Source organism: Conger conger, chromosome 14 (assembly GCF_963514075.1).
Source record: "Conger conger chromosome 14, fConCon1.1, whole genome shotgun sequence".
NCBI classification, from domain to species: Eukaryota; Metazoa; Chordata; class Actinopteri; order Anguilliformes; family Congridae; genus Conger; species Conger conger.
In genome coordinates, this window is record NC_083773.1 from 27,201,327 (window position 1) to 27,227,184 (window position 25,858).

Below are 25,858 nucleotides of genomic sequence, written 5' to 3' on the forward strand. Positions count from 1 at the left end.
TCATAATTAAATGTATAACATATGCATATAAATATTTTCTCCTACATCACGGCACACTGTGAACATACTGAAATACATATGTATTTCTACAGGGGGGCAGGGGGACAGCGAGACAGCGGCCCTTACCTCCATGTTCCGTGGCGTGCCCTGCAGCTTCTGCTCCAGCATGGCCAGCTTGCTGTCGATGTGGCCGTTGATCTCGCTGTGGGTGCTTTCGGTGGTCCGCTGGGCCGCCGCCGCCTGAAGGTTCTTGGTCCGCAGCAGCTTCTGTAGGAGCAGATGCCCGGTTTCGGCCCGCCGCGCAACAGGCTCACCGTTGGCCTCACGCTTGACGGCCCCAGGACGGGCCTCGTCTCCAGCCTCCGAGCTGCACTGCACCTCCCGGGGCTCCTGCTTGATGGCCTGCGGGGTCATTCCGCACAGGGTCCTGTCTGGCTGGTCCGGGCCTTCGCTGGTGCCCCTTGGTGATGACATTATAGTTCCCGTCACCTGGCCCAATGGGCCAGCTGCCCGAGCTGCAGAGTCCACGGGCAAGAGTTGGGCTGAAGATGCAAGGGGGCCCAGGGCAGAGCCAGATTCCCTTTTCCTTGCAAGTGGGAGGAGGCCTATTTCCAAGGAGCCGGCTGGAGAACCTTCCAGGACATGAGGAGCCTGGAATGGACATGAGGCGATACTTGCCGGTGCTTGTGTGGGGGAGGGTTGGAACACGCTCATAGGCTGTGCCAAGAGGTGGCGCTGTTGTTGTTGTAGGTGCTCCTGTTGGGCAGACAAGGGGTCTCCAGGAGAGTTTTGGCACAAGGCATCTCGGGGAGAGGCCGGCGTACTTACACGACCTTGAGGAGTCATGGACCCCTGCCCCCTCGCCTGAATCAAGCCCATTGGACTTCTCACCCCTGGCTGCTGTGGAGCTGAGTGACCCTGCTGTTGAGCTTGGCTCAGCTGATGGTTGGCAGATGGCTGTCCCATTATGCTTTGTTGCTGCTGTTGTTGTTGCTGTTGTTGGGAACTTATATTGCTTTGCTGTTGTTGTTGGGAACCCATAATGTTTTGCTGTTGTTGTTGGGAACCCATAATGTTTTGCTGCATCTGAGGCACCACACCAGAGGGCTGACCCAGCACCCCTTGCTGCTGGGAGGAAGAGGGGCCCAGAGCCACCTGATGGCCGGCAGTCCCACGGAACATCTGCTGCTGAGCTCCAAAACCCTGCATTTGCTGGGCTTGGCCCAGCCTGTTCTGGACTAGGCCTTGCCCCTGAGACAGGGGGAGCCTCCCTTGCATCTGCTGCCGCTGGGCGATCAAGGCCTGGATATGTTGGACCTGCTGGTTGGGGGTGAGGTGGCGAAGCTGGGGGTTCTGGGCGATGAAAGCCTGAAGGTTTACAGGCACCCGGATTTGTCCCATAGGAGCCCCTGGTCTCTGTCCCATCATGCCTTGCTTCTGCTGTTGAGCAAGAAGGCCAAGCTCTTGCTGGCCAGGGTGAACCATACCGCCTTGCTGAGGCTGACTGACACGGTTCTGCACCACCACACCCTGTGGGTGCCCAGCAACTCCTGCTCCCTGTTGCACCATGTAACTCCCCTGCTGCACTTCCTGCTTTACTACAGTCACTGCAGGCATCTCCCCACCCATGGAGGCCTGCCTCTGTAAGAGCATGCTGCCAGCCTGTACTGTGGGTCTCTGCTGCAGGCTCTCAGCGCCCACTTGTACTTGGGTTTGTGGGCTACCTTGTATTTGCGGGCTCCCTTGCAGTTGAGGTCTACCCTGAGTGGATTCTGCTGACCCCAGTGGAGGTGGAGCAGGACTGCGCTCTCCAGTGGGTTGGAGTTGCTGGCTGGCTGGGTTTAGGAACCTCTGCTGCTGCTGCTGGGGGTGGAACATTGACCTTGGCACAGAAGCTTGCTGCTGGGGTGCAAGCTGCCCCTGCTGGGGCATTAATGCCTGAGGCCTCTGATGCTGCTGCAGCATAATCTGTTGGTTTTCCATCAGCCCTTGCGGAGTTGCCATCATTCCTTGAGTTTGAGTCATGGTCTGTTGGCCCATGGGGTTCTGCTGCAGTGGAGTTGTGGACTGGTTTCCAGATGGGCCCTGTAGTGCCTGAGCCGAGCCCGAGCCTGAGCCCTGATAACCGACAATGCCTTGCTGCGGTGGTGGCTGTTGAGCCATTACAGCATTACCCATCATGCCCTGTTGCTGTTGAGCCAAAATGGGATTACCCATCATGGCATGCTGTTGTTGAGCCATTGCAAGATTAGCCATCATGCCTTGCTGCTGAGGGGGCAGCTGCTGAGCCATTACTGAACTGTTCATCATGCCCTGCTGCTGTTGAGCCATTACAGGATTTCCCATCATGCCTTGCGGCTGAAGTTGCTGCTGTTGAGGCATTACGGGATTTCCCATCATGCCTTGCTTTTGAGGTGGCTGCTGCTGGGCCATTATGGGGTTACCCATCATGCCTTGCTGTTGAGGCATTACGGAATGACCCATCATGCCTTGTGGCTGTTGAACAATTACAGAATTACCCATCATGCCTTGCTGCTGAGGTGGCTGCTGTTGAGTCATTAAGGGTTGCCCCATCATGCCTTGCTGTTGCTGCTGCTGCTGCTGCTGCTGCATTTTCTGAACCAGCTGCATCCTTTGCTGGAGCTGCATCTGTCGTTCCTGTACGAGTCTTGGATCGGGAGCCCTGGCCACCTGGGGAAAGTACCCTGCAGAAGGGCCAGGGTAAGGCGGTCCTGGCTGCGCCCCTGCCAGAATCCCTCCACCAGGCATCCGCACAGGCTGCTGCCCCAGCCTCGGGGCCCCTTGCTGGCCCATCATCATCATGGGCCCAGGAGCACCAGAGATCACAGGGGCGCCCTGGATCGAGGAGCCAGGGGCCAGGAGACCAGAGTTCTGCTGATGGTGCTGCTGTTGCTGCTTGGTGCGGTACTCTGTCATGAGCGTGATGTGCTCCTTCTGCTGCTTACGCACCTGCAAAACAGCCAACAATATAATGAACAATCTGCAACACCAAAAACAAATAAAACACGATTGCCCATTTCTCTGAGAAAACATCAAAAATCCAAGCAAAATTTAATATATTCCTACTCCCACACAGAAAGGACCCCAACTGATAATAAAGATTGCTCAAATTCTTGCTGCTTCAATTCAATGCCGGCTAACAACTCCCTCAGCCTGCTTTTTCTACCAATCAGTCAATCGACACAGTCCCACTCAGCCACCTGGTCGAGCTGCTTCTGGATCTTGCTCTGCTGCTCAGTGACTAGCTTGAGCTTCTCGGCGTCTGCCTCGGCAAACGTGCGGCCAGCCTTCTTGGCGGTGCGTTGCTTGGCACAGAGCGCCTTGCGGGACTTGCGGTGCGTCCCGATCTGCTCCTCCAGGAACTTCAGCTGCATCTGCAGCAGCTGCTGCGTGTGCAGGAGCCACTCCTCGTACTGCTGCTGCTGATCACCGTCCCCTGCAAGACGAGCCAAAGACAGCAGGTCAATATCAGAATCACTGCTTGTTCATTCAATTGGTTTAGCTGGTTGGCTGAAGCTAATAATGGTCTTACTGATGTTTCCTGGTGTACACTGTGGAGGGTTTGGTCTGGACTGCTCAGGGTTGCTGGCTTCCCCTTCCTACAGACAACACAAAATTAAGTCAGCATTAGCAATTATCATGCTAAAATGTTAGCAATATCAAGCAATCTGTAGCAAACTACACTACACAGATCTTCTCTGGAACATGATGATGTAATGATCGCAACTGAGACATGAGATGACACACATCACATTGCTGCTGCGGTTGTGAGCTCCACATGCTTACCTTGGTGATCCCTGGGGGGAGCCCTGGGGGGAGCTGGGCCTGCGATTCACCAGTCAGACTCTGAGCCAGGAGAGAAACCTGCTGCCTGTGTGCAAATACCAGTCTCATTAAGCCCCTTAAAGCTCTCAACAGAGCAGGCTAACACTGAGGAGATATGACCAACATGTGCTTATATAAACTAAATTTGTCTATAGGGATTCTTTAGCCAAAATGTTGGTGCCAGTATTACCTGCTGACACCAGGTGGCACCGCAAGTGGGCCTTGTGCCATCACCCGCTTGATGCCTTGCAGGGCAACCATCTTGGCCTTTGCAATGGGGTCCATGATGTCATCTGTGGCAAACTTGTCAAGATCTGCAACACAAAGTGACACAGGACCATCAAGACAAAACATGAAAACCAGTCAGCATCGTTTGGTTCTTCTAAAACCAAGACAATGCCAGCACCATTGCCATGCTGAGAAAGACATTCATTGTGCTCCGTTACCTGTGTCCTGGAAGAAGTTGTTCACTGGGGCTTGCTGTTTAGTCACTTGCTGCTGTGGGTTACCGAGTGTAGGATGCCCTGCTGGCTGTCCAACTCCCACCATACCCTGCTGTAAAACCATGTTCACGTGGGGTGTTGGGCATGCAGCTGCACCCAAGAGCCTTTGCTGCTGCACACCTGGCTGACCCATAAGCCCTTGAGGCTGTTGGTGTTGAGCGGGCAGGCCATGATGTTGGGTGGTCAGTGCCCCCTGCTGAAATTGGCCCAGATGCTGCTGCTGCTGTTGTTGTTGTTGTTGTTGTTGTTGACGTTGTTTCTGGAGCTCCTTCTTCTCATGTTCCAGCAGGTCCTGGATCAGCAGGGGCAACTCGCTGGCCTCCAGGGAGCTTTCTACTCTGTCCAGGTCTACAGCAGGAGAGCGCTGTCCCCCGGGTAATGGAAAGGCAAGGGGATCAGCTTGCCCGGTGTGAGGGTACGAAAGGCCACCAGCGGGGATGGTAGGGTCAGATGGCTGGGTGGAAAGTACACTTGGGGACTTTGCTGTGGTGGGCGTCCTGCCTAGCAACATGGATACTGCTTCACCCACCTCATCTTTCACCATAGCAGGTGTGTTCTGTTGTTGCTTAGGTCCCTGTTCTCTCTCAAAAAGGGCTACTGGGGTTTGACACCCACGCAAGCCTGAGGCACCATCCTCCAGCTTAACCGTGCCAAGCCAAGGGGACCCTGATGAGGAAGAGCATGGCTGTGCAGAGGCAACAGATGTCACAGGTTTTTGACGGGGATTTGTGACCAAGGACCCACTGTCTCGGAGTGTCTCCTGGCCCGGCAACGGCAAACCTGGTTTATCCTCTGATTTTACGTCTGAAGCAGCACTGGAAGTAGGTGGGGCTTCTCCCTCTGCCTCCACCAGCCGCAGTTGGTCGGAGAAAGCATCCTTGGGGTCGCCCTGGTCGAGCTCTGGGTCAGTGTAAGCCAGCAGGTCAAATTCGTCACAAACTAGTAGGTCATCCAGATGTGGGTCGGCTGTCTCCAGATTGTCCAGGTTGCCAAGCTCATCATCCCCCTTGTCAGGCCCGAGATCGAGGGTCACCAGGTCATCCTCTTCCTCCGTCCCCTCCTCTCCACCCACAGGACCCAGCCCTTTGGGACCAAAAGGGTCAACGGTGTTGGGCTCTGGCAGATCGAGGGGACGAGGCCCGAGGGCAGGGGATGCAGCCGGGGTTTCAGTTTGCTGGGACTGACGGTGGGGGAGGGGCCCGGGAGCAGAAGGGTGTTGCTGTAGGTGGGGTTGTGGGTGACGCATGGCACTCTGATGGGCTGCTGGTGTGAAGGCCTGGCCACTTTGCTGCTGCACCTGAGCTAGGTCTGGGCCTGCCCCGGGCAAAGAGGCGAGGGAGGGGGGCAAGGCAGAAGGGGGAACAGAAGACTGTGCAAAGGGGGTACCCCTCTCCTGCTGGGGTGCGTAGAGGTGAGGGCGGGGCTGGGTGCCAGAAGGAGTGAATTGATGCCCTGTGAAGGTCCTCTGAGCATTGTGCCGAAGCTCAATGAATTGGGGAGGGGGAATGGGGACACGGGGGCCGGGCACCAGGGTGCGAGGATCAGGCATTCCCTGTACCCCCTGGATGTTCATGGGGACACCAGGGAAAGGTCTTGGCCCTGCCGCAGATGGCTGAGGAAATCTCTGCAGGCCCGCTTGCTGCCCTGGCCATGGGGCGGGGAAACGAGACTGGGGTTGAAATCCCTGCAGGTTTTGGGGCCCCTGTAGCCTACACAGAGTAAATTTTCAAGAGTAAGTACCTGATTATCAATACGATGACTAAATGTTAAAAATCTGAGTCCTGGCTAGCCCAGACCAATGAATCCAACACTAGAATATTTCAGACTGGTTGTACCTGATGGTGCTGGGGTCAAGGTTAACGGGCGTCCGAGGAGGCGGCGGAGGGCCAAGCTTATCCTCCATTGAGGGCAGACAGACAGCAGCTCTGTCCTAAAAGGAAATGTAGCAGGGCATTAAGACAAACAACATTGGAGCTGCTTTCCTGCGAAATGGGTATAACCTGGTCACTGGAAAAATTACAGTGTATTTATTAGAAGTATGGTATTAACCCTTGTCCTAGAAAGTAACAGCGTCTTCTGGTTCACTGTTACTCAACAGTATTTTTGTTATGCTTTTCCCCAATTTGTACCAAATCATGTCACATTAATGGCATTTTGGCAGACGCTCATATCCAGAGTGATGCACAGTTGATAAGACTAGGCAAGAGACAATCCTCCCCTGGAGCAATGCAGGGTTAAGGGCCTGCCTCAAGGGCCCAACGGCAGTGCAGATCTTATTGTGGCTACACCGGGGATTAAACCACTGACCTTGCAGGTTCCAGTCATGTATCTTAACCACTATGCTACAGGCCACCCTTACTGCATTCTTGATGTTAATACTGCAATGCTCACTAACCTCCATTGTCGATTCAGGAGAACGTAGCCCAGCAGGTCTGGTATGTGATGAGGCACTATAATTCCATTCTATAATTATAACCTTCCCATCCCTGAGTGATGCTAGAGCCATTGGTCCTTCCCATTATTGACAGTCAATATGCCAAACCACAAAGGCCCATCCATACACTAAAATAATACCATAACAGGATGAGCTCCCCTGCAGATTTAAAGATGATGGCGTTTCGGTTGTGTACCTGTGGGTAAGGAGGAGGTGGACGCAGGGTCTTATCCAGCGAGTAGGGTGCAGTCTCTCCTCCAGACCAGTTAGTGGCACCACTATTAGCAGCGGCAGCTTCTTTTTCTTGACGAAGTGAGTTCCTCTGCATTTGCTGTCGGAGCAAAAGCTCTCGCAGCCTCAGTTTCTGCAACATTACAGCATAACACGTCGAACTCACAAACGTTTGTTCTTTCATGCTGAATATTAGATACAGGACTGTGTTTGTTGCTTAAGATGAAAATCTGGGGTGCTACATGCAGGTATAGGGAGTAGGGGGGGTCTGATTTTACCTGTCTGTGTTTCTCCAGGTCAGCCTGGCTGAGACCACTTAGGGCCGAGTCCTGAGCTCCTGCCAGGTCCGGAAGCTCCTGGGCTGGCCGGCCAAGGCCCTGCTGGGTTTCCCGCGGCCATGGAGAGGACACGTCGTGGGCCCCCGGGGGTAGCTGGGGCCTCGAGGGGAAGCGGTGAACAGCCGGGGGCTGGATCTGGGGCTGGATCTGGGGCTGGATCTGGGGCTGGATCTGGGGCTGGATCTGGGGCTGGATCTGGGGCTGGATCTGGGGCTGGATCTGGGGCTGGGCTGGGGAGCACAGTGGAGGCCGACTCCCCGGAAATGCACCTGAGCCGGGGCTCTGGCTCAACATGGGGAGTCCCGGCGATTTCCCAGAGAGGGGGTCCCCTGGGGAGGGCGGGAGGGCAGGGGGCGGGGCCTGCCTGCTTTCACAAGGAGAGCCTGCGAAGGCTGGGCTTCCTTCCGGGGTGGCAGGAGAGGGACGGCAGGGTTTGAGCGGAGTGGCGTGGGGGTCACGGGACTGGGGCCGTGAGGGTGGCCGGGAGCAGGGGTCAGGGGACTGGAAACGTGATGCGGCAGGCGACTGAGCAGAGAAGGCCTCGCTGGAAAGTGTTCCGGGGGTCAGGGGTGAACGTGCTCCAGGCTGGGGCTTGGGGCTGCTGGGCACCCTGGAGCACGGGTCCTGCAGGGGTAGGGGAGAGCAGCTCCCCCCAGACAGAGGGCGGGGGGTGAGGGGCGGCTGAGCGTAAGGGTCTGAAAGAGGGGTGCAGGGCGACTGCCGGTAACTGCCGTCAGACACGTGTCCAGGTGAGGGTGCGGTGGTTGGCTCTCCCTGGTGCGCCCGTGGTGTCGGGGGCGCCTTGAAGAGCCCACTCCCCGGGCTGAGCGACCCAGCTGGAGAGCTGGAGCCAAGCTCCTGGCCCGTGCCACGGGGAGGGGAAAGGAGAGGCGGCTCCATGGCACCCCGGGTTTGAGGGCTCTCTCGAGGGCCTGAGGGTTCCTGGAAATGCTGGTGTTGGGCTCTGGGGAAGGGGTCCGCCTGCAGGGGTCTGCTGGGCAATTGGGCATGGGGGGTGGAGGGGTGGACGTGGGGCTGGGGGGACTGAGGAGGAAGCTTTGGAAGGCAGTCTGCAGGATTGCCAGCAGACCCTGCGGTCTTCACAGGGCCTTCTGTGAGGAAGGTGGAGGAGGACCCGCCGGGGGCAGTGCTCTCCGCAGAGCTGGGCTGGGAGGTGTCAGGCGTCAGGCCTGGAGGGCCGATGTGGAGGTGCAGAGCAGGGCGGCCCCCCTCCGAAGACCCAGCCTCAGTCTTCACAGGGCGACACGCCAGGCTCTTGTCCTCAAACTGCACAACAGGAAGCAGAGCAGAGGGTGAGCACAGGGACACATTACTCCACAGCTCCTGTCAACTGCATGGTATAACATGTTTAACAGGATCGCGACACATTGCATTTTCTGGAGGCAGCTGCAAACTTCAAATACGGACAACGGCAAAAAATTGTCATTGTCTTAGTTGTTGTTTGTGTAATATTATGTTAGTTGGAGGGGAATAAAAGTAAAACACAAAAGGTCCGTACCTTCTGAGCCTTGGTGATCCGTTGAGTGGCCCGGTTGTCTTTGGCCTTTTGCTGAAAGAGGTAAAGAGCAGACTTACTGCTATATTCAGAAAGAGAATTTGCAGGCTAGATAAATATATACACACCCTCTCAAACAGAGGAGAGATGAAGCTCAAAGGATGCAAAAAATACTATGCTCACCAAAAAGGGAGCCTTTTCAGCAGCAGTAATCTTTCTCCAAATCTTCATGATCTGTTTGCAGCGGCTGGACCAGTCTGTCAGGGCAGGAGGAAGAGAAACACGTTACACATCACAATTTTTAAAAAGATTTTTTACTAAATGTTCTGTTCAGTCAAATTTTCCAGCATGCTGGTCTGAATATTCCTGTTAAGAGTTTGGGGTGTTTAATTTCACACTAACAGTGATAGTCCCACCAGAGTTGGGAGTGTGTAAACACCACAGTCCTGTTAATGTTTTTCTGTATATAAACAGAAGAGTAGTTTCAGCATTTCTGTACAAAGAGTTTGTGGTATTCAAACAAAACAGCAACATTGGTATTCCTGTTAGAATTCTGGGGTAATTGACCCTTTGAAGAGTAGGTATTTTTTTGGGGGGTTTTTTCCTCACAAAATTCAAACACACATTTGTGATCATATGGCGCATTTCCACCGGTGGAACTTTACCCCGCAACTAAGGTATTTCGCCAGAAGTCGACGCGTTTTCATACCACGTGCCTGGCAAATCTCATCGTTCCGGGGCCGTTATTCAGCCCTAGAAAAGCCCCTGCTCAGGAGGTAGAGCTTTCTGATGGCCAGGAACTAGCGTGGGTGTGACTAGCAGCGCAGGACATTTCTGATTGGGCGAGTTTACGTGCATTCCAGGCGGCATTTTTAAATGCCAGCTACAGAGCTTGTTTTGTTTGTTGTATCACAACACCTTAGTTCCTCAATTTACTGTACGAGCACATAATGCTTACGCCGGTCTGCCCGCTAGCAAGCGATTATGTAGCGATAGCTATTTAGCGATAGCTATTTAACGATAGCTAAAAGACTGGCGTTTTGCAACGATGTAGACGCACGTACAGGTCAAATGGTGTTTCTCAACACATTGTAGTGTGACTGTTGTTTTCGATTTGGACTGTGGCTTTACTTATGTGCAATGTGAAACCATAACAAGTGAATAAATGCAACATTTTTTCAATTCTGAGTCTGTCTCCTTTCGAAATCAGTATTTTCAACTCCTGCTTAACTGCGGTGGGTTTTCATTAGTTTCACACCCACACCCAGTGTAGCAGAAGAACAACAGCTTGCTATTAGTTTAGCTCGCTAGCAGACAGACCGGCGTAAGCGTTGCAAAACGTGGAACGTTTTCACTTTTTCTTCAGACTAAAAAATTGCGGAAACTCCCCGGGGTCTTTAGCCCCCGGTGGAAATGCAGGCTGAAGGAACCTTTTGTTCATTGCGTACTTGTTCCTGGGAGTTAAATTCCCAGGAACTCCCGGTCGAAATGAAGCATCAGACTTAAGGGCTGAAGACCACACTGACCTGGATAGTCCTGTTTGAGGCTGGGGAAGTTGACGTTGGCGTAGAGGACGGGTGAGATGGTGGACAGGTGGCCCAGCTCCTCGTCCTTCTCCCACCGCTGCAGGCTACGCTGGTTATAGGACAGGCCGTCCCCCTCCGTTTCGGTGGGGGTGGGGGGCGTGGAGGGGGTAGCAGGGGTGGAGGGAGGGTCCCAGAAGCTCTCGTCTTCGTGGTCTGGGCTGAACAACCCTGCACGGTCGCTGTAAACGTGGAGGTGAAAAGCATCGTGAGACTTGGAAGCTGATAACTCGTTAAAGAAAAAACAGTAGAAACGTACAGCTGTACAGGGCAGTCGAGTCCTGATGGTTTATCTTACCTCCTGTCAAAAAACGGGGACTGGCACAGTCCAGGGAAGGAGTCCATGAGGCCGGCAGATGGAAGGGCCCCAGAGAGAGAGCTGCCTGCGCAGGACACAGTCACCATGTGGTGAGTGTTATGAGGCACAGAAACCGCCAAAAACATTTAGCACAGAGGTGCTATGCACTGTTCAATTTAGTTTCCTCCCTTCACTGTAAAGTTCTTTGAAGTCAAGACTATTAATAAAATATTATTTGTATAATTACTACGGCTACTACCACAGTAGATTTACTCTCTCCTCAATAACTTTCCCGCAGTGTACCTGGTGGTAAGCTTTTGGTGGGCCCCCCCGGGCCCATCTCCAGGATTGGCCTCATGCCGGCCTGCAGCGTCCCGCCAAGGGAGGTGCTATCCGAGGACCCAAGAACCTTCCGGAAGAACTGCTCGGAGTCCTGGCTCTCCACCTCGTTTGGGGTACCTGGAAAACAGACCAAGATGGCATCACTGCAGGGCAAATGGGGTGGGGGTATAGGGATGGATATGATTCACATTTTGCTGATACCGATGCTAAAACAATATTTTTTAAAACGGTGCCTAATGGTACTTGAACCAATACCTTCTTTAAAATAAAGAGCAAATGAGGACAGCAGAGAATGCCTTGTTGAAGGCAAAGATAACAAAGAATTAAAGATTGTAACTGCTGCCCGAAAGGGGAGCCCCCGTTAGCGGAACCCACCTTCTCCTCCCTCCCGAGTGTGTGATGCTCCAGCCTCCTGCTTCAGGGGAGCGGGGGACCCCTCGGCCCCCTCCACAGCACCCGCTGCAGAGAAGCAACAGAGTGAAAGAGTGACTCACCCTCATAATGTAAGGACATCTGCCATTAAATCACAACCTCTTGGCTCGTCTTGTGTCAAGGTGTAGCACACAGAACGGTTCAAGAATAAACGCGTTTGCAATTAACAGACTATGGGATTATGACATTCTGCACGCTGAATATTCCTTGCGTATGCATAATGTATACAGTGAAAAGGCAGGTTTGAGAGGCCTCACCTGTTTGAGGGGGTGTGGGTTTACCCCCCGGCTCCTGTGCGGGCGGGGCTGAGGATTGCGGGGGCCGGGGAGGGCCCTGTTGGGGCCTCTGTCCCGCAGGGGCCTGAATCGCCCTCTTACTGAGGTCCAGCAGCGTCTTTCCAAAAAAGGCCTCCTACACACAGAGGGGAAGAGTCACACCATGCTGACCTACACAGACCTACATTCAACAGACCTGCCAGCCGTTACCTATCTCCCTTCACACCCTTCAATGGTCTGAGCCCACTGATCCACACAGCCACCAGGATGGAGTTTGGGAGGTGCTGGTTGGGCAGCTGTGGCAGTGAGGGCGGACTGGTGCGTTTGAGGAGGGGCAAGAGGGACGCACCTGCAGGTACGCGGGCAGAACGATGTGTTTGGGGAGGGGGACGGATGACTCACCTGCAGGTACGAGGGCAGCATGTCTTCCAGCTTGCTCCTCTTCTTGCCCCGGCGCTTCTTGGCATGCTCCGCCTCTGCCTCCGTCAGCTTGGGGTCCTGGGGGGTCTCAGGGGGGACTCCCGCACACACTGCTTTAACAAGCAAAAACATTTCTGTGAACAGACTGTTTTATTTTGTTTTTCAATGGGTTTACCAGCCATTTTTTTATTTCTTTTTTTTTGGTCTTTCTAAAGACCTGTTTTCGTGTGGAGGACAAACTACAACACTGAGGTCACCGTGACTGAGACCGTCTGAATCAACCCTACTTACTGCACCCCGTTTTCCTGTGTAATGCGTACTCGCATACCGAGTACCATTTATTGCATACTGTTTAGTACGCAACAAGCAAAAAGTATCCTCCTTACTATGTTCTGCGTCCTAGCCTTGCTCGCATGCCGTTGTTGAAGGAAAAGTGAAGTGAAGCTGTGCATCATATTTATGGGACTAAAATGCTCATTTACTTCCTCAAAAGAATGCTCCCGGATCTACTTCTCGGTGAAGAACAGAACTTAACCAGTCTCAGCCAGTGTGCGCAACAAGAGTGCACAGTAGTATGGAAGGGCACTGATTGGGACATGGGCGGATACTTGCCTTCGTCTGGGGTTCGGTCTGGGGCCGGCCCCTCGGCCGTGGCCAGCCCCTCGGCCGCGCCCTCTCTGCTGGGCGGCGGGAGGATCCTCCCTCTCTTCAACAGCAGGTTGCACTTCCGCTGTCGCACCATGAACCCCCCGATCCCTGCAGCACAGCACCACGCCCATTACTCATTTAACCAAGCTCACGTTTGGTTACATGCCGTTCAGCTACACAGCCGGAAACGTCCGGAAGCGGGTCAGGTTCAGTGCCGTGCTCAAGGTTACTACAGCAGCGGGAATCAACCTGGCGGTCTCAGAGCTGCAAGCCCAGCACCATTAAGTCTAATTTATGCATGACATTTGGTATTTATACTTCGCCGAAGGGCTCTGTGGTCTCTATGGTAAAGAGGTGCCAATCTCAATTTGTTTACATTTGTAAACAGTTCAATCATATGTCAGAGCAAGGTACGATGTCGTCCTCGACATAAAATTCTAGAAGCGTGCGACATTGAGAAAAAATCTATATTAAAAAGCAACACTTAAAGGATAAATGAGGCTTTATGCTACACAACCCAAGACTCACATTTATCAGCAAGATCTCATTAATCACAGGCCCATTCGTAAGCCATCAGGCTTAAAGATGATCCGATCCGAACTGACAACCGCATATATTTAAGCTTATTTTATTTACTCTTTGATCCAATTTCTGACCCAGATTTTTTTTTCTTTGGTCTCCAAATTTAGGGCAACTAGCTGTAGGCCCTTCTCTCTGGTTCAGACATTGTCATGGGGAGATGAAAACACGCAGGAGACCTGAAGCGCTCTCTGACCTGGCCTGTAGGGCTTCCGCTTCTTCTTCTTATCGTCCTCCTCCTCCATCAGTCCTCCTTTCAAGCCTTCGCCGTCGACCCCGCCCTCTGCGCCTCCCTCCGGGCCCCCGCCGCCCTCGGGGCTCCCAGGGGCCTCCATCTTGGAGTCGCAGTCCATCGGCTCCCCGCAGCCTAGAGAGCAGCACACACGGCAGCAGAGTTCATCCGTTAACACGATTCCTTAAACTGCTAGAGACAGCCTACAATTAGCTGAAGGCCAGCCATTCACCACCGTTCAGAATCCCATACCACTGAAAGCTTAATTACCATTTCGAATGCCACAATAGCACAATGCAGTACTGCGCTTTCACATGTATTAGACATGCATACCGTGGTGTTGAGATAAGTCATGATCGCAAGGCGACCATCCATTATGAAGCTCCACTGCAGGGATACTCAAATCTGGCCCTCGAGGCCAGCAGTAATGCTGGTTTTCATTCTCGGCGAGTTAAATTAGCGGCATTAATCGATCAATCAGCTATCGGGTCACAAGGACAAGCAGCCCTGCTGGGCCGGGGCGGGGCGTAAAGGGCAGCGGGCCTCACCCTCTCCCTCCTTCGGCTCCGCACCGTCGCAGGTATCCAGGCGGGGCCGGCGCGGCCGTTTCTTCTGCAGCTGCGGCAGGGAGATGCTGCGCAGGAGGGCCATGCCGGTCTCCGTCAGCCAGACCCCCTCCAGGCGGTAGAACTGCGGCTCTGAGAGGGGAGGAGGGTTTCCAGAGCGGCAGACAGGGGGAGGCTTGTTAAACGGCCCGCCGGTGCCGGCACGGACACTCGCGGTGTCAGTTTGATCTCTTGCTTGTCACAACCTTTACATTTATGATTGCTATTTATGATTGTAGTGGGATTACATTTCCCCATGATTCATATTGTAGTCCTGTTAGACAAGATACGCTGGGATATGGTGGCGTGTCGCTTTTGTTTTCGCACAAGTCAAATTGTAATGCTTCATTTGATTCAGCAAACAGAAATGTTTGACATTCTGCATTATGCGTTTCCAAAGCTAGTTACAATTACAACAGATACACCGAGCTACACAAACTACCCACAGACACAGTAGGCAGCTAACGATGTAAGCAGTGGGCCTAAACACATGTGCAAACAATTCCACAATGCACAAATATTAACATGAATACCACATACCTGGTTCTTTCACTTTCAGGGGAGCCAAGTAGGAAGGTGTCACAACAGCTGTGAAAATAAAACCCAAAGTGAAGGAAGTGTGAAAAGGCCAGGCTTGCACATGGATGGGTGCTAACCATCGGCAGACTTTCCGGTACCACGCAACAATAAAACAAGCATTTCTGATGCTGAAATCCGGGTATTCAGGTCATCTAGGCAAATCATGTTGCCTGCAGTGTGGAGAACTCCCAACACTATGTCAAGCCGGATCTTCTCTAAGGATTCCACTCTATCCTAGTGTGCTAGTCCACAAATTAATGTGTGATCTATGCCCAACTGGGAAAAACTTATATAACTAGAATAATCCACTTCATAAATATCCAATTCCCAATTCCCAATTGGCCCCAACAGTGTGTACAATCAAGTATATCTTGGTTCTTTACAGAAATTTGACAACCTGCTGACTGTGCGTAAAGTAACCTGTAAGCACAGAGATGTTATGCTTCCAGAGGTTGTAAAGAGAACAACCCCTTTAAGTCTGATGCATGGAACCAATCTTGTTGGCCTTCGCTGTACTTTTCCTCAAGAGATTTTCCTTCCTTTATACAGTATGGCGTCCAGTCTAGACCAGTATGCCCAGTCCTGCTCCAGATGGTGATGCAGAGGAGCGAGTGAACCCTTACCCACGGGTCTGGGGAAGTAGGGGGAGCAGCCAGTGCAAGTGAAGCCCTCGTCTGAAGCCTGCTCTGCCTCATCCTCCGTGTACAAGCCCTCACAGACAGCATGTACCCACCTGCGGAAACACACGCACGCAGAGACAGACACACACAGACACAGACGGAGAGAGACAGACACAGACCGAAACACATACACACATAGACACACACACACAGACGATACACAGAAGGTTTTACCAGACGAGTCTTGATAAGCGTTTTAAGTGAAACCGTTGTCACACAGGCAGACAATCCCAGGCTTTTCAGGTGTAGATGTAATGAGGGAAGGCTGCGCTAGAGCAGAGCGGCTCTCACCGGTCGCAGTGCTGGCACTGCAGCAGCAGCTCCTCTTCGGCGAAGTCCTGGTAGCAGACGGGGCAGGTCTTCAGGCTGGCACAGGGCCCGCAGTGCGTGTAGCTGCTCTGCCACTCGCAGTGGAAGCCAGGGGAGGTGGCACCGCACCGCACGCATCTCACACACCTGGGCACAGAGGGAGAGGGCTCAGTAACACCGCTGTTCACACAGCTCATCTGCCCTGAAGCAGCAAAATCAATGATACCAGTTCACAACAACAAGAGCGAATAATCCAGTACCTCAAACACATAATGCACCCCCCCCCCCCCCCCCCCAAGTTGAATGTTAAAGCTTCAGTTCAATTAGAATACATAATACTCAAACAACATAGTACAGAAACTTTATAAGAGCAATGTCAGAAGCACTGAAACATACTTCTGTGATACTACACACGACAGAGACAGTGTGACAGTGGAAAAGAGAGGTGACCGCTCTGAGGCAGGAGGGACACACACCACTTGCACTTCCAGCCGCCCTTGGGCACGGTGTGCAGGGGCGGGTCCAGGCAGTAGGTGTGGTAGCTGACGTCACAGTCGTCGCAGAGGAGCAGGCGGGCGGGGTCGGAGGCCTTGCCGCACGCCTCGCACACGATGCACTCCAGACAGCGCCAGCCCTTACTCAGCATCACCCGCGAGATCTGTGCGTGCCAGAGAAACGCCGGCAGGGGACGCTGTTCAGACCTGCCACCTTTCACTCTGTATGTCAGCACATTTTCTCACTGAAAGACCTGCACAGGCCTTGTGGCCTACCTAGCTTCTTGTAGATCATGAAGTTGCCAACAAACATCTTTACATTCATTAATAGAATGTGATAAATCAGACAGAAAACTTCCACAGAACATATTTCCAGTGATAAAACATAGCTGAGGTGCAGTACTTCATTCAACATACAACAAACTGGGGGTGAGTTGGGTAGGAACAAATTAGGCAAGTAATGCCATTTTTTCTCCTGAATTATTTAAATGTTCACATATATAATACAAAATAAAATGTGTTACGACAGTAATGTGTATTCACAGTAAGGTTTCTTCACAGCTTGGCGATTCAATTCTGAACTGCCTAAATTGCCTCTGTGAAGCAACACATTTTAAACTTGAAAACCTAAAAAAAAACTTTAAAAAATATAATCATGCTGACTCATGTTGATGACAGTTGAGTAAACGCAGGCGTACAGCGTTTTTCCCGGGGCTCACCTTGCTGCTGACGCAGTAGGGGTGGTAACACTGAGCACACTGCGCACAGGCCAGGAGCTGACCCTCCACACCCTGCCCGAAACTGCCACACACCACGCACATGTCCTGCAACACAGGGCCCGGGAACGGTCACTACCACAAACTCTTTTCAAAATTCAACCGCTGTTCCCCAGGGTTGATTCCGCTCTCGTGTCGAACGTTGCAGGCCTCATCAGTAACGTGCAGGTAGAAGAAATACATCCTTATTCCACTCTTATTTTTAAAAACGTGACCCAACAGACAGGCTGTCACATTGACTTGTTCAAAAGTCTGTTGACAAGAGTACAAGAGGACTCAACATTAGGACAGTAAGTAATAAATAATGGCGCGTTGGACCTCTGGGAGCCAACCACAGAGCTGACGGAATATGTTTTGAGGAAGGGGGCTTGGTTACCTGCAGCATGACAAACTTGTCAGAGTTGGAGAAGAGCACGACGGTATTCTGCATGGTGTCGTCTTCATCGTCGTCATCCTCTTTGCACAGCCCAATGCCGGTGTCCATGCTCTCCTGCAGAAGGGGACAGTTTTAGAACGGGCTCAACTGACACTCCTGACCGAGTTGGGTTTTTTCTTTTGAATACATAAGGTTAACCGTTTGGAGGAACCTGCAGCTTTACTGCTTCAACTAAATGTATTATACTACAGAATGAGGAAGGAGGAAGAAACCAGAGAAAACTATTCACCAAGCCATTTAAAATGTGTACAATTGATTTTTATTTAATGACCGATTTAAATCACCTAGCGCATGAATGACAACCGAAAACTGTTCATGTGTCCCTACATTAAAACATTTTACTGTGATCTAATCTATGAGAGAACCCATGTTGGTGTGTACAGCCAATTATAGCTCATTTAGCCAGGGTAATTGGCGGAAACAAAAACCGGCAGACACACCGGCCCACCAGGACTGGAGTTGCCGACCCCTGCAGTAAAGTGAAATTTACACTAAGGGATGAATGAAGGGTTTACGGTCAAGGCAGGCTGTTTTATCGACGTGTGCCAGGGGTGTGAACTCACAAAGTATCCATCCATACAGGACGCCGTGGCTTTGAAGCGCGACCGGCCCCGCCCGCGTCCGGTCCCGCCTCCGCGGGGACGCCGCTTCCCTGGGAAACTGTTGCTACGGCCCTGCGAGAAACAAGCCAATAATGGCATACACAGGTCAGGCACTTTCAAAGCCAAGTTAAATTTTTATGTATTCCCCCCCTTCCCCCTTTTCTCACTGCTGAAACCTCATCCATTCCCGGGATTGGCAGACGAGCTCATATACTCTTCCAGAGCTTGTGGAGTAGTTGCCACCGGTCATCACACAGCAGAGAAAAGAGGGAGGAAGACCCTTCGTCTGCTGCTCAATGCGTTGATTGTGGGCATCAGGTCGACCAGCAGGTGTCGCAACTGAGCACTGAGATCCTGCAATTGCAGCTGACTCAAACCCTCCCACCCCTTGGCAAAGCTACAGCCAACTGTATGTCACCCAACGGGGCTAACGGTCAGTCAACACTAGCAAGGTCTGGATTCCACACCAGACTGAGGAGCCCATCCAGCAATCTGGTTTAATATTTTTTACGTTTTCTGTATAGGTTTCTATTGTACATTATGGTTCTTGGATGGCATAGTTGATTTACATTAACATTAGTGTAAACTCATCCCTGAACGCACAGTGAGAGGGGGAAAGACAGGAGTGAGGGCGAGCGCTCGCTGGTACCTGTTTGACGCGGGAGCGACCGGGGGAGCCCCTCCGCTTTGCCTTCTCCCCGTCAGGCTTGGAGGGGTCAAAGGGCAGCGAGTCGTCCGTCTCGGTGAGCAGGGAGTTCGAGCGAGACCTGTCAACCGGAACAAGGCCCATCTCCATGGAAACGGACTGGGAGTCAAGGCTCACCTCCATGGAAACGGACCGAGAGTCCGGCTCCCCTGGGGAGCCTAGGAAACCGCTGCTGCTGCCGTCCCCGCGGCTCTGATTGGACGCCTCGTCCAGGAAGAGCTGTGCCCTGGCTTCTCCATCCTGGGGCTCCAGCTCCAGCCCGTGGGACTCTCCCTTCTCCACATCCAGCTCCGCCTCCCCATCTTCTGACAGGGTGGATCCAACCTCCATGGCAACAGCAGGAGGAAGGGTCTCTGACATTGAGGTGCAAGTGACAGAGTTAGTCCTTGGCTCCGCCTCCAGTGCTTGCTGAGGCTGCGGCTCCACCCCTCCCATGGAAACGGGCTCCTCATCTTTGGGGACAGGGGGAAGGTGCAAAGGCTGAGATGGCATTTGAATGGAAGATGCACCAATGTTCTGACCCCCACTGCTGACCTTTAGCCTTTCCTGTCCTGATGTCTGCTCTGCAGGGGAGCAGCAAGCCCCACTCGCTGCAGCTGTTCTCAGGGCGACACCACCCTGCGTTTCGGTCGCTAGTGGAGTAGTTTCAGATTCTGGTTCAGTGGCTGCCGTTGATGTTGCAGGGGCTGATGCGGTTGTAGCTGGTGTTGGAGGAGCAGCTGCATCGGGGGCTGTTTCCAGACTTGCAGTCCTAGTTGGCTTTGGGGGTGTAGCTGAAGCTGCAGTTCGGACAGTGGTTGGTGTAGCTACACCAGTAGCTGGTATTTGAATGGTTGCTGCGGTTGGAGATGGCACCTGGGGTGGGGTTGCTATTGGTGTTTGGAGAGTAGCAGAGGCTGGAGCTGGCAAGATGGGCGCAGCTGGAATTGGAGCAGGCATTTTGGGTGCAGCTAAAGGTGGGCTTGGCATTGTTGGCATAGCCATGGTTATGGATGGTATTGTGACTGTAGCTGCGATTGAAGCCGATACTGTGGGTGTAGCTGTGGTTGGGGATGATATTGTGGGTGAAGCTGTGGTTGGGACAGGTATTGCGGGTGCAGCTGAGCATGGGGTTGCTATTGTGGGTGGATCTGTATTTGGGGATGGTGCTGTGGGTGTGACTGATGTTAGAGGTGGTATTGTGGGAGTAGCTTTATTTGGGGATGGTATTGTGGCTGCAGTTGTGCTTGGGCCTGCCACTAGGGCTGCTGCTGTGGTTGTGGTTGTCACTAGGGCTGCAGGTGTGGTTGTGGTTGTCACTAGGGCTGCAGGTGTGGTCGGGGTCATCACTAGGGCTGCAGGTGTGGTTGTGGTTGTCACTAGGGCTGCAGGTGTGGTCAGGGTGGTCACTAGGGCTGCAGCTGTGGTTGTCACTAGGGCCGCAGCTGTGGTTGGGGTCGTCACTAGGGCTGCAGGTATGGTTGGGGTCGTCACTAGGGCTGCAGGTATGGTTGGGGTCGTCACTAGGGCTGCAGGTATGGTTGGGGTCGTCACTAGGGCAGCAGGTATGGTTGGGGTGGTCACTAGGGCCGCAGCTGTGGTTGTGGTTGTCACTAGGGCCACAGCTGTGGTTGTCACTAGGGCTGCAGCTGTGGTTGGGGTTGTCACCAGGGCTGCAGCTGTGGTTGGGGTTGTCACCAGGGCTGCAGCTGTGGTTGGGGTTGTCACTAGGGCTGCAGCTGTGGTTGGGGTTGTCACCAGGGCTGCAGCTGTGGTTGGGGTTGTCACCAGGGCTGCAGCTGTGGTTGGGGTTGTCACTAGGGCTGCAGTGTTGGTTGGGGCTAGTACTGTGGGTGTAGCTGGGGTTGGAGATGGTGTTGGAGGAGCATCTGCAGTTCGAGCAGGCAATGGGGGTGTAGCTATGGTTCTGGTTTGTGTCAAGGCAGTATCTGCAGTTGTGGGTGATGTTTGTGGTATACCTGGGGTTGTAACTGGCAGCTGGGTTAGAGCTGTGGCTGTCATTGAAGATTGGGGTGTAGCAGAGGTTGGAGTCGGAGATAGGGGTGTGGCTGTGGTTGGTGTGGGAGATTGGGGTGTGTCTGTAACAGTAGTTGGAGATTGGGGTGTGTCAGTAGCTGTAGTTGGAGATTGGGGTGTAGGTGTGGTTGTAGTTGGAGATTGAGGTGTGTCTGCAGGAGTAGTTGGAGATTGGGGTGTGTCTGCAGGAGTAGTTGGAGATTGGGGTGTGTCTGCAGGAGTAGTTGGAGATTGGGGTGTGTCTGCAGGAGTAGTTGGAGATTGGGGTGTGTCTGCAGGAGTAGTTGGAGACTGGGGTGTGTCTGCAGGAGTAGTTGGAGACTGGGGTGTGTCTGTAGCTATAGTTGGAGACTGGGGTGTGTCCGTAGCTATAGTTGGAGACTGGGGCGTGTCTGTAGCTATAGTTGGAGACTGGGGCGTGTCTGTAGCTAAAGTTGGAGACTGGGGTGTGTCTGTAGCTAAAGTTGGAGACTGGGGTGTGTCTGTAGCTATAGTTGGAGACTGGGGTGTGTCTGTAGCTATAGTTGGAGACTGGGGTGTGTCTGTAGCTATAGTTGGAGACTGGGGTGTGTCTGTAGCTATAGTTGGAGACTGGGGTGTGTCTGTAGCTATAGTTGGAGACTGGGGTGTGTCTGTAGCTATAATTGGAGATTGGGGTGTGTCTGTAGCTATAGTTGGAGATTGGGGTGTGCCTGTTGCTGTAGTTGGAGATTGTGGCGTGTCTGTAGCAGTAGTTGGAGACTGGGGTGTGTCTGTAGCAGTAGCTGGAGATCGGGGTGTGTCAGTAGCAGTAGTCGGAGATCGGGGTGTGTCTGTAGTTGACGTTAGGGAAGCATCTGTCATGGGAATGGCCGTTGAGGGTGTAACTGGGGTGGTAGTAGGAGATTGGGGCGTAGCTGTGGTTGGAGTTGGAGAATGGGCTGTGGCTGCAGGGGCTGGGGGGGCAGCCGGGTCTGCCGTGTCCTGGGACAGACTCTGAGCATCTTCTGTCATTTCTTCAGCAGCAGGAGAAGAGCTTGCGCCCCTGGTTCCACTTTCTTCTGTGAGATACACAAGACTTGCTTCATTACTTTACGCACCAAAAATGCCGCATACATTTTCATCAGTGGCCATTGTCTACATAAATATAACAGTAAAGCTGATATAACCATTTTCTGATAAATATTCCCCAATATTTTATCTCATCATTCAGAAAATAACTGCTAAATTGATATGGATGTTAAAAACACTGAGATATAAAAACATGAGTAAATGTTTAAAAGGATGCTTTTTGTTGATAAGACAAGAATATGTATAACTCCCCAGAACTCCGATGGGAGTATGGCCGTTTCCCTCAGGAGAGGTCACCCCTTACCAATCTCCATGGGAGTGCTGGTCTCGTCCTTGTCCCCCGCCAGGGCGGTTGGCACGGCGACGCCGGTGGTGCTTGCCGGTGGCGGTTCTTGGCAAAGGTAGCAGGTGTATTGGCCCTGAGCGGAGTCTGTACAGGCTGCACATTGGCTGTGGACCCATCTAGAAGGAAGTGAGGAGGAGGAAATGGCGCATTTACAATGCCTTCACAGCTCAGAGACCCCAGATCTACAACCAGCTCCACACCAACGGGTCATAACACAGATCCCAGACCAGTACATTATCAGTACAAATTTCATTAGACCGAGATGCAGACGCATTTCCGAGGTTCGGCAACATTGACAAAGAATCAAACTAAACAAAGAATAATAAATAATAATAGAGCACCATTGGAACAAGAGAGGAAGCAGAAGTATCTATAATTATGAAGAGGACAAAAATGCAAAATCTTTCATAAAAAGTAAAATTATTATTATTTTATTTTTAAATGAGCAGGACTAAATGCAACAGCTCCTTTAAACAGTACTTTTCCCCCTGAATAGGGCCTGAACAAACTTGTTATCGACTGAAGCTTGCAGAAGTAGTGATGTCACCATAAGTGCCCTGGTCTGAAATGGAAAACCACGCTGGCAAATGCACATTCAGCAGGTAAAATAAACAGCTACATTACACTGATGAATGAACCCAGACAAGATGCAATTTTAATGCATTTCAACCCTGACCTGAAAGTCAAATACTCAGTTAGCATGCAGAGCACAAGCCTCTCCTACCCGAACACAGACAATCATTATTAAGACCGTCTCTCATAAATTATTTAACCTGAAGTTTTACTTCGACAAAATTTATATTCATCCAGTCCAAAGACGCTGCGATCAAAGCCATCTGCGACTACATTGAGTGGATCACTGATCTCAGGAGAGATTCTCGGTGTGAAACATCACAGGTGAAACAGACTTCACTGGAACACCACCTTGTTTCAAACATGACTTTTTACAGCATCCAAATGGGAGGCGATCGGATTGCTAGGTTTGGGATTTTAACAGCACATGGAGGGCCTATTCTTTACGATAAACTCTGCAGGATCTTTAATGACCATAGCGAGTCACGCTGGAGACCTCCCGCGGTACCGCATCCCCATTGCTGCGCTGTGGCGCTGGTTTCCGGGGGGGTGTTCGGTTGGGTTTACATCCGGACCCGGACCCACGCGGGAGCGCTGAGGGGCTCCACCGCGGCTCACCTGCAGCACCTCTGACAGCTGAGCGAGGCTGAAGGGGGCTCCGCCGCCCTGCCGCAGACCGGACACGCCGAACTGCGCTGCCGCCAGCAGCCGTCGCAGACGGTGTAGCTCTCGAACCACTGAGCGCTGCCCGGCAACGCCCAACCACGGGCCCCACACTCCCGACACACTCGACATCTCTGATGGGGGAGAGGGAGAGGGAGAGGGAGAGGGGGAGAGAGAGAGATGAATCATTCACACTCAAAAAGTACATAAAGCTATTTCTCCAGAGCCTTTTCCATAAAGATTTTAATGCACCATAAACATGATAGATGGATTATATGGATTACAAACAAAGGCCTGAATTCAATCAAAATTTGGTGACTTAAAAAAAAAGTTTAGGTTTATCCTTCACAAACAGTTTGCATCATCAAAATCAACTTTGTGAAGATCCATATTGATATGTCCACATTGTGATGTGATTGGACCTAGGCTTAAGAGGATGGTCCAATAAGGAGGACGCGGCAGGAAGGCACTCACCCTGCACTTCCAGGGATCAGAGGGCAGGGACTCCATTGCGGGCTGCAGGCAGAAGGTGTGGTAGCCCTTATCGCAGGCGTCACACACCAGCATCATGGAGTCTTCACCGGGCTGCCTGTGAAGCAACCAGCCAGACGCAGCCCATCAGGAACAGGACTACTCACACATGGAGACGTGATGATAATTATGAACCTTTATTTAACAGGATAGGTTCACTGAGCACGCATGCTCTTTTGCAGCAACACCCTCTTCATGTCCCCCCAAGTAGCCTAATCTGCACCGGAGTTCCCGAAGTAACGGAGAGAGCATGCAAACTCCACACAGAAAGGCCCTGGCTGGGATTCCAACCGATTTTCTCAACCAAAGCCAAAGCCCATTGGTGGTGCGTGAGAGTATAAGAGAGAGAGAGTGTTTGAGAGTGTGATAGTGAGAGAGTGAGAGAGAGTGAGAGAGAGTGAGAGAGAGAGAGTGAGAGAGAGTGAGAGAGAGTGAGAGAGAGTGAGAGAGAGCGAGAGAGAGTGTGTGTGAGAGTGTGTGAGAGAGTGTGTGAGAGTGTGTGAGAGAGTGTGTGAGAGAGTGTGTGAGAGAGTGTGTGAGAGAGTGTGTGAGAGAGTGTGAGAGAGAGTGTGAGAGAGTGTGAGAGTGTGTGAGAGTGTGTGAGAGTGTGTGAGAGTGTGAGAGAGTGTGAGAGAGTATGAGAGAGTGAGTGAGTGAGTGAGTGAGTGAGTGAGTGAGTGAGTGAGTGAGTGTGAGAGTGTGAGAGTGTGTGAGGCGCATGTGACTGTGTGAGCGTGCGGCCGCTCTGACCTGCAGGTCTGGCACACTTTGCACTCTGGGCACTGCCAGCCGGACCGCTGCAGGGGCGTGGCGCTGATCTCCAGGCAGGCGGCGTGGTAGTGCTGCCCGCAGCCCGTGCAGAACAGCAGGGCCGCCAGCTCACCCGCCGAATCACACACCGCGCACCGCGCCTCCTCGCCCGCTGCCCGAGGGGAGGGAGAGAGGGGTCAGAGACCAGCACACGGCACCCTAACCCGTCAACTCTCTGCGAAAATGGAGAATGATGTCGGAGACCTGGATCCTGCCCTCACCCATCTCCACCGCTTGCTCTATGTGCTCTGGACACAGGAGGGCCAGCTGCTTCAAGGACTGGAACGAGCCACTCGCAGCCGAGCAGGGGAAGTGGTAGAACTTCGTACACCCCTCTGCCTTGCACCGTATGGTAGCACCCAGCCTTTTACAGTATTCACAACGCTAATGGAGACATCGACATCACACAATCATCACCAATCCATGTTTGCATTCAAATATGACTAGAAAAAAATGTAGCTACCATTGGAAACCATTGCTTGCAGAACACAAAAACAGAGATGCAGATATGCATTTACTCCATGCTGACTGGCTGTGAAAAGAAGCCAACAATATTAACAGTTACTGCGCACACACACCTGTTGTATCCCTGAGATGACAGCTTCGTCCACACCCTTCAGCTCCTGATCCCCAGTGCAGGCCACACCCTCTGACCAGACTGCACACCAGTGGTGGACCCAGCAGTGCCCTGTACCACGCAAGCAGAGACTCATGTCATTGGCTGCTGAAAGGTCCATAAACAAACACTATGCCGATTCCCTTCTGACCTCCTCAAAGTTACCCCCACAGCACTTTATTTAGGCAGACACCATCTATGCATCTGAATACATAGATCAGCCAATCACATATAACCCCAAACTTTGAGTGTGACACTGGACAACAGAATTTGTCAGACACTCTTATCAAGAGTGACAAATACAGTTAATCCAGAACAGTTAACAAGGTTTGTATGTTGACGCCTTATCGATATGAATATTGACTTAAATATTTATTGGATCAAACAGC

The 25,858-nt window shown here is 52.4% G+C and overlaps 1 protein-coding gene across 9 annotated transcripts in view; it reads right to left on the reverse strand.

The window, feature by feature from the left end:
• The window catches only part of LOC133110709 (histone-lysine N-methyltransferase 2D-like), a 44,365-nt gene that overhangs the window by 11,505 nt on the left and 7,002 nt on the right, over positions 1-25,858 (reverse strand). For 6 of the 9 annotated variants that reach the window (XM_061220974.1, XM_061220973.1, XM_061220976.1 and 3 more), the window contains exons 5-38: positions 25,432-25,541; positions 25,075-25,237; positions 24,794-24,965; positions 23,987-24,101; positions 23,468-23,646; positions 22,235-22,392; positions 18,808-21,920; positions 18,120-18,230; positions 17,497-17,610; positions 17,064-17,168; positions 16,327-16,508; positions 15,833-15,997; positions 15,485-15,594; positions 14,823-14,870; positions 14,226-14,375; positions 13,642-13,812; positions 12,831-12,974; positions 12,201-12,331; positions 11,781-11,934; positions 11,467-11,550; positions 11,053-11,208; positions 10,750-10,834; positions 10,395-10,633; positions 9,052-9,125; positions 8,872-8,922; positions 7,293-8,639; positions 6,980-7,147; positions 6,185-6,279; positions 4,293-6,058; positions 4,037-4,160; positions 3,808-3,892; positions 3,554-3,620; positions 3,222-3,457; positions 127-2,970 (exon numbers count right to left, since the gene is read on the reverse strand). In XM_061220974.1, coding sequence (XP_061076958.1) covers positions 127-2,970; positions 3,222-3,457; positions 3,554-3,620; positions 3,808-3,892; positions 4,037-4,160; positions 4,293-6,058; positions 6,185-6,279; positions 6,980-7,147; positions 7,293-8,639; positions 8,872-8,922; positions 9,052-9,125; positions 10,395-10,633; positions 10,750-10,834; positions 11,053-11,208; positions 11,467-11,550; positions 11,781-11,934; positions 12,201-12,331; positions 12,831-12,974; positions 13,642-13,812; positions 14,226-14,375; positions 14,823-14,870; positions 15,485-15,594; positions 15,833-15,997; positions 16,327-16,508; positions 17,064-17,168; positions 17,497-17,610; positions 18,120-18,230; positions 18,808-21,920; positions 22,235-22,392; positions 23,468-23,646; positions 23,987-24,101; positions 24,794-24,965; positions 25,075-25,237; positions 25,432-25,541 — 13,016 coding nt within the window. The remainder of the gene's footprint in view (positions 1-126; positions 2,971-3,221; positions 3,458-3,553; positions 3,621-3,807; positions 3,893-4,036; positions 4,161-4,292; positions 6,059-6,184; positions 6,280-6,979; positions 7,148-7,292; positions 8,640-8,871; positions 8,923-9,051; positions 9,126-10,394; positions 10,634-10,749; positions 10,835-11,052; positions 11,209-11,466; positions 11,551-11,780; positions 11,935-12,200; positions 12,332-12,830; positions 12,975-13,641; positions 13,813-14,225; positions 14,376-14,822; positions 14,871-15,484; positions 15,595-15,832; positions 15,998-16,326; positions 16,509-17,063; positions 17,169-17,496; positions 17,611-18,119; positions 18,231-18,807; positions 21,921-22,234; positions 22,393-23,467; positions 23,647-23,986; positions 24,102-24,793; positions 24,966-25,074; positions 25,238-25,431; positions 25,542-25,858) is intronic. The other 3 variants (XM_061220977.1, XM_061220978.1, XM_061220975.1) reach the window with 3 other exon arrangements.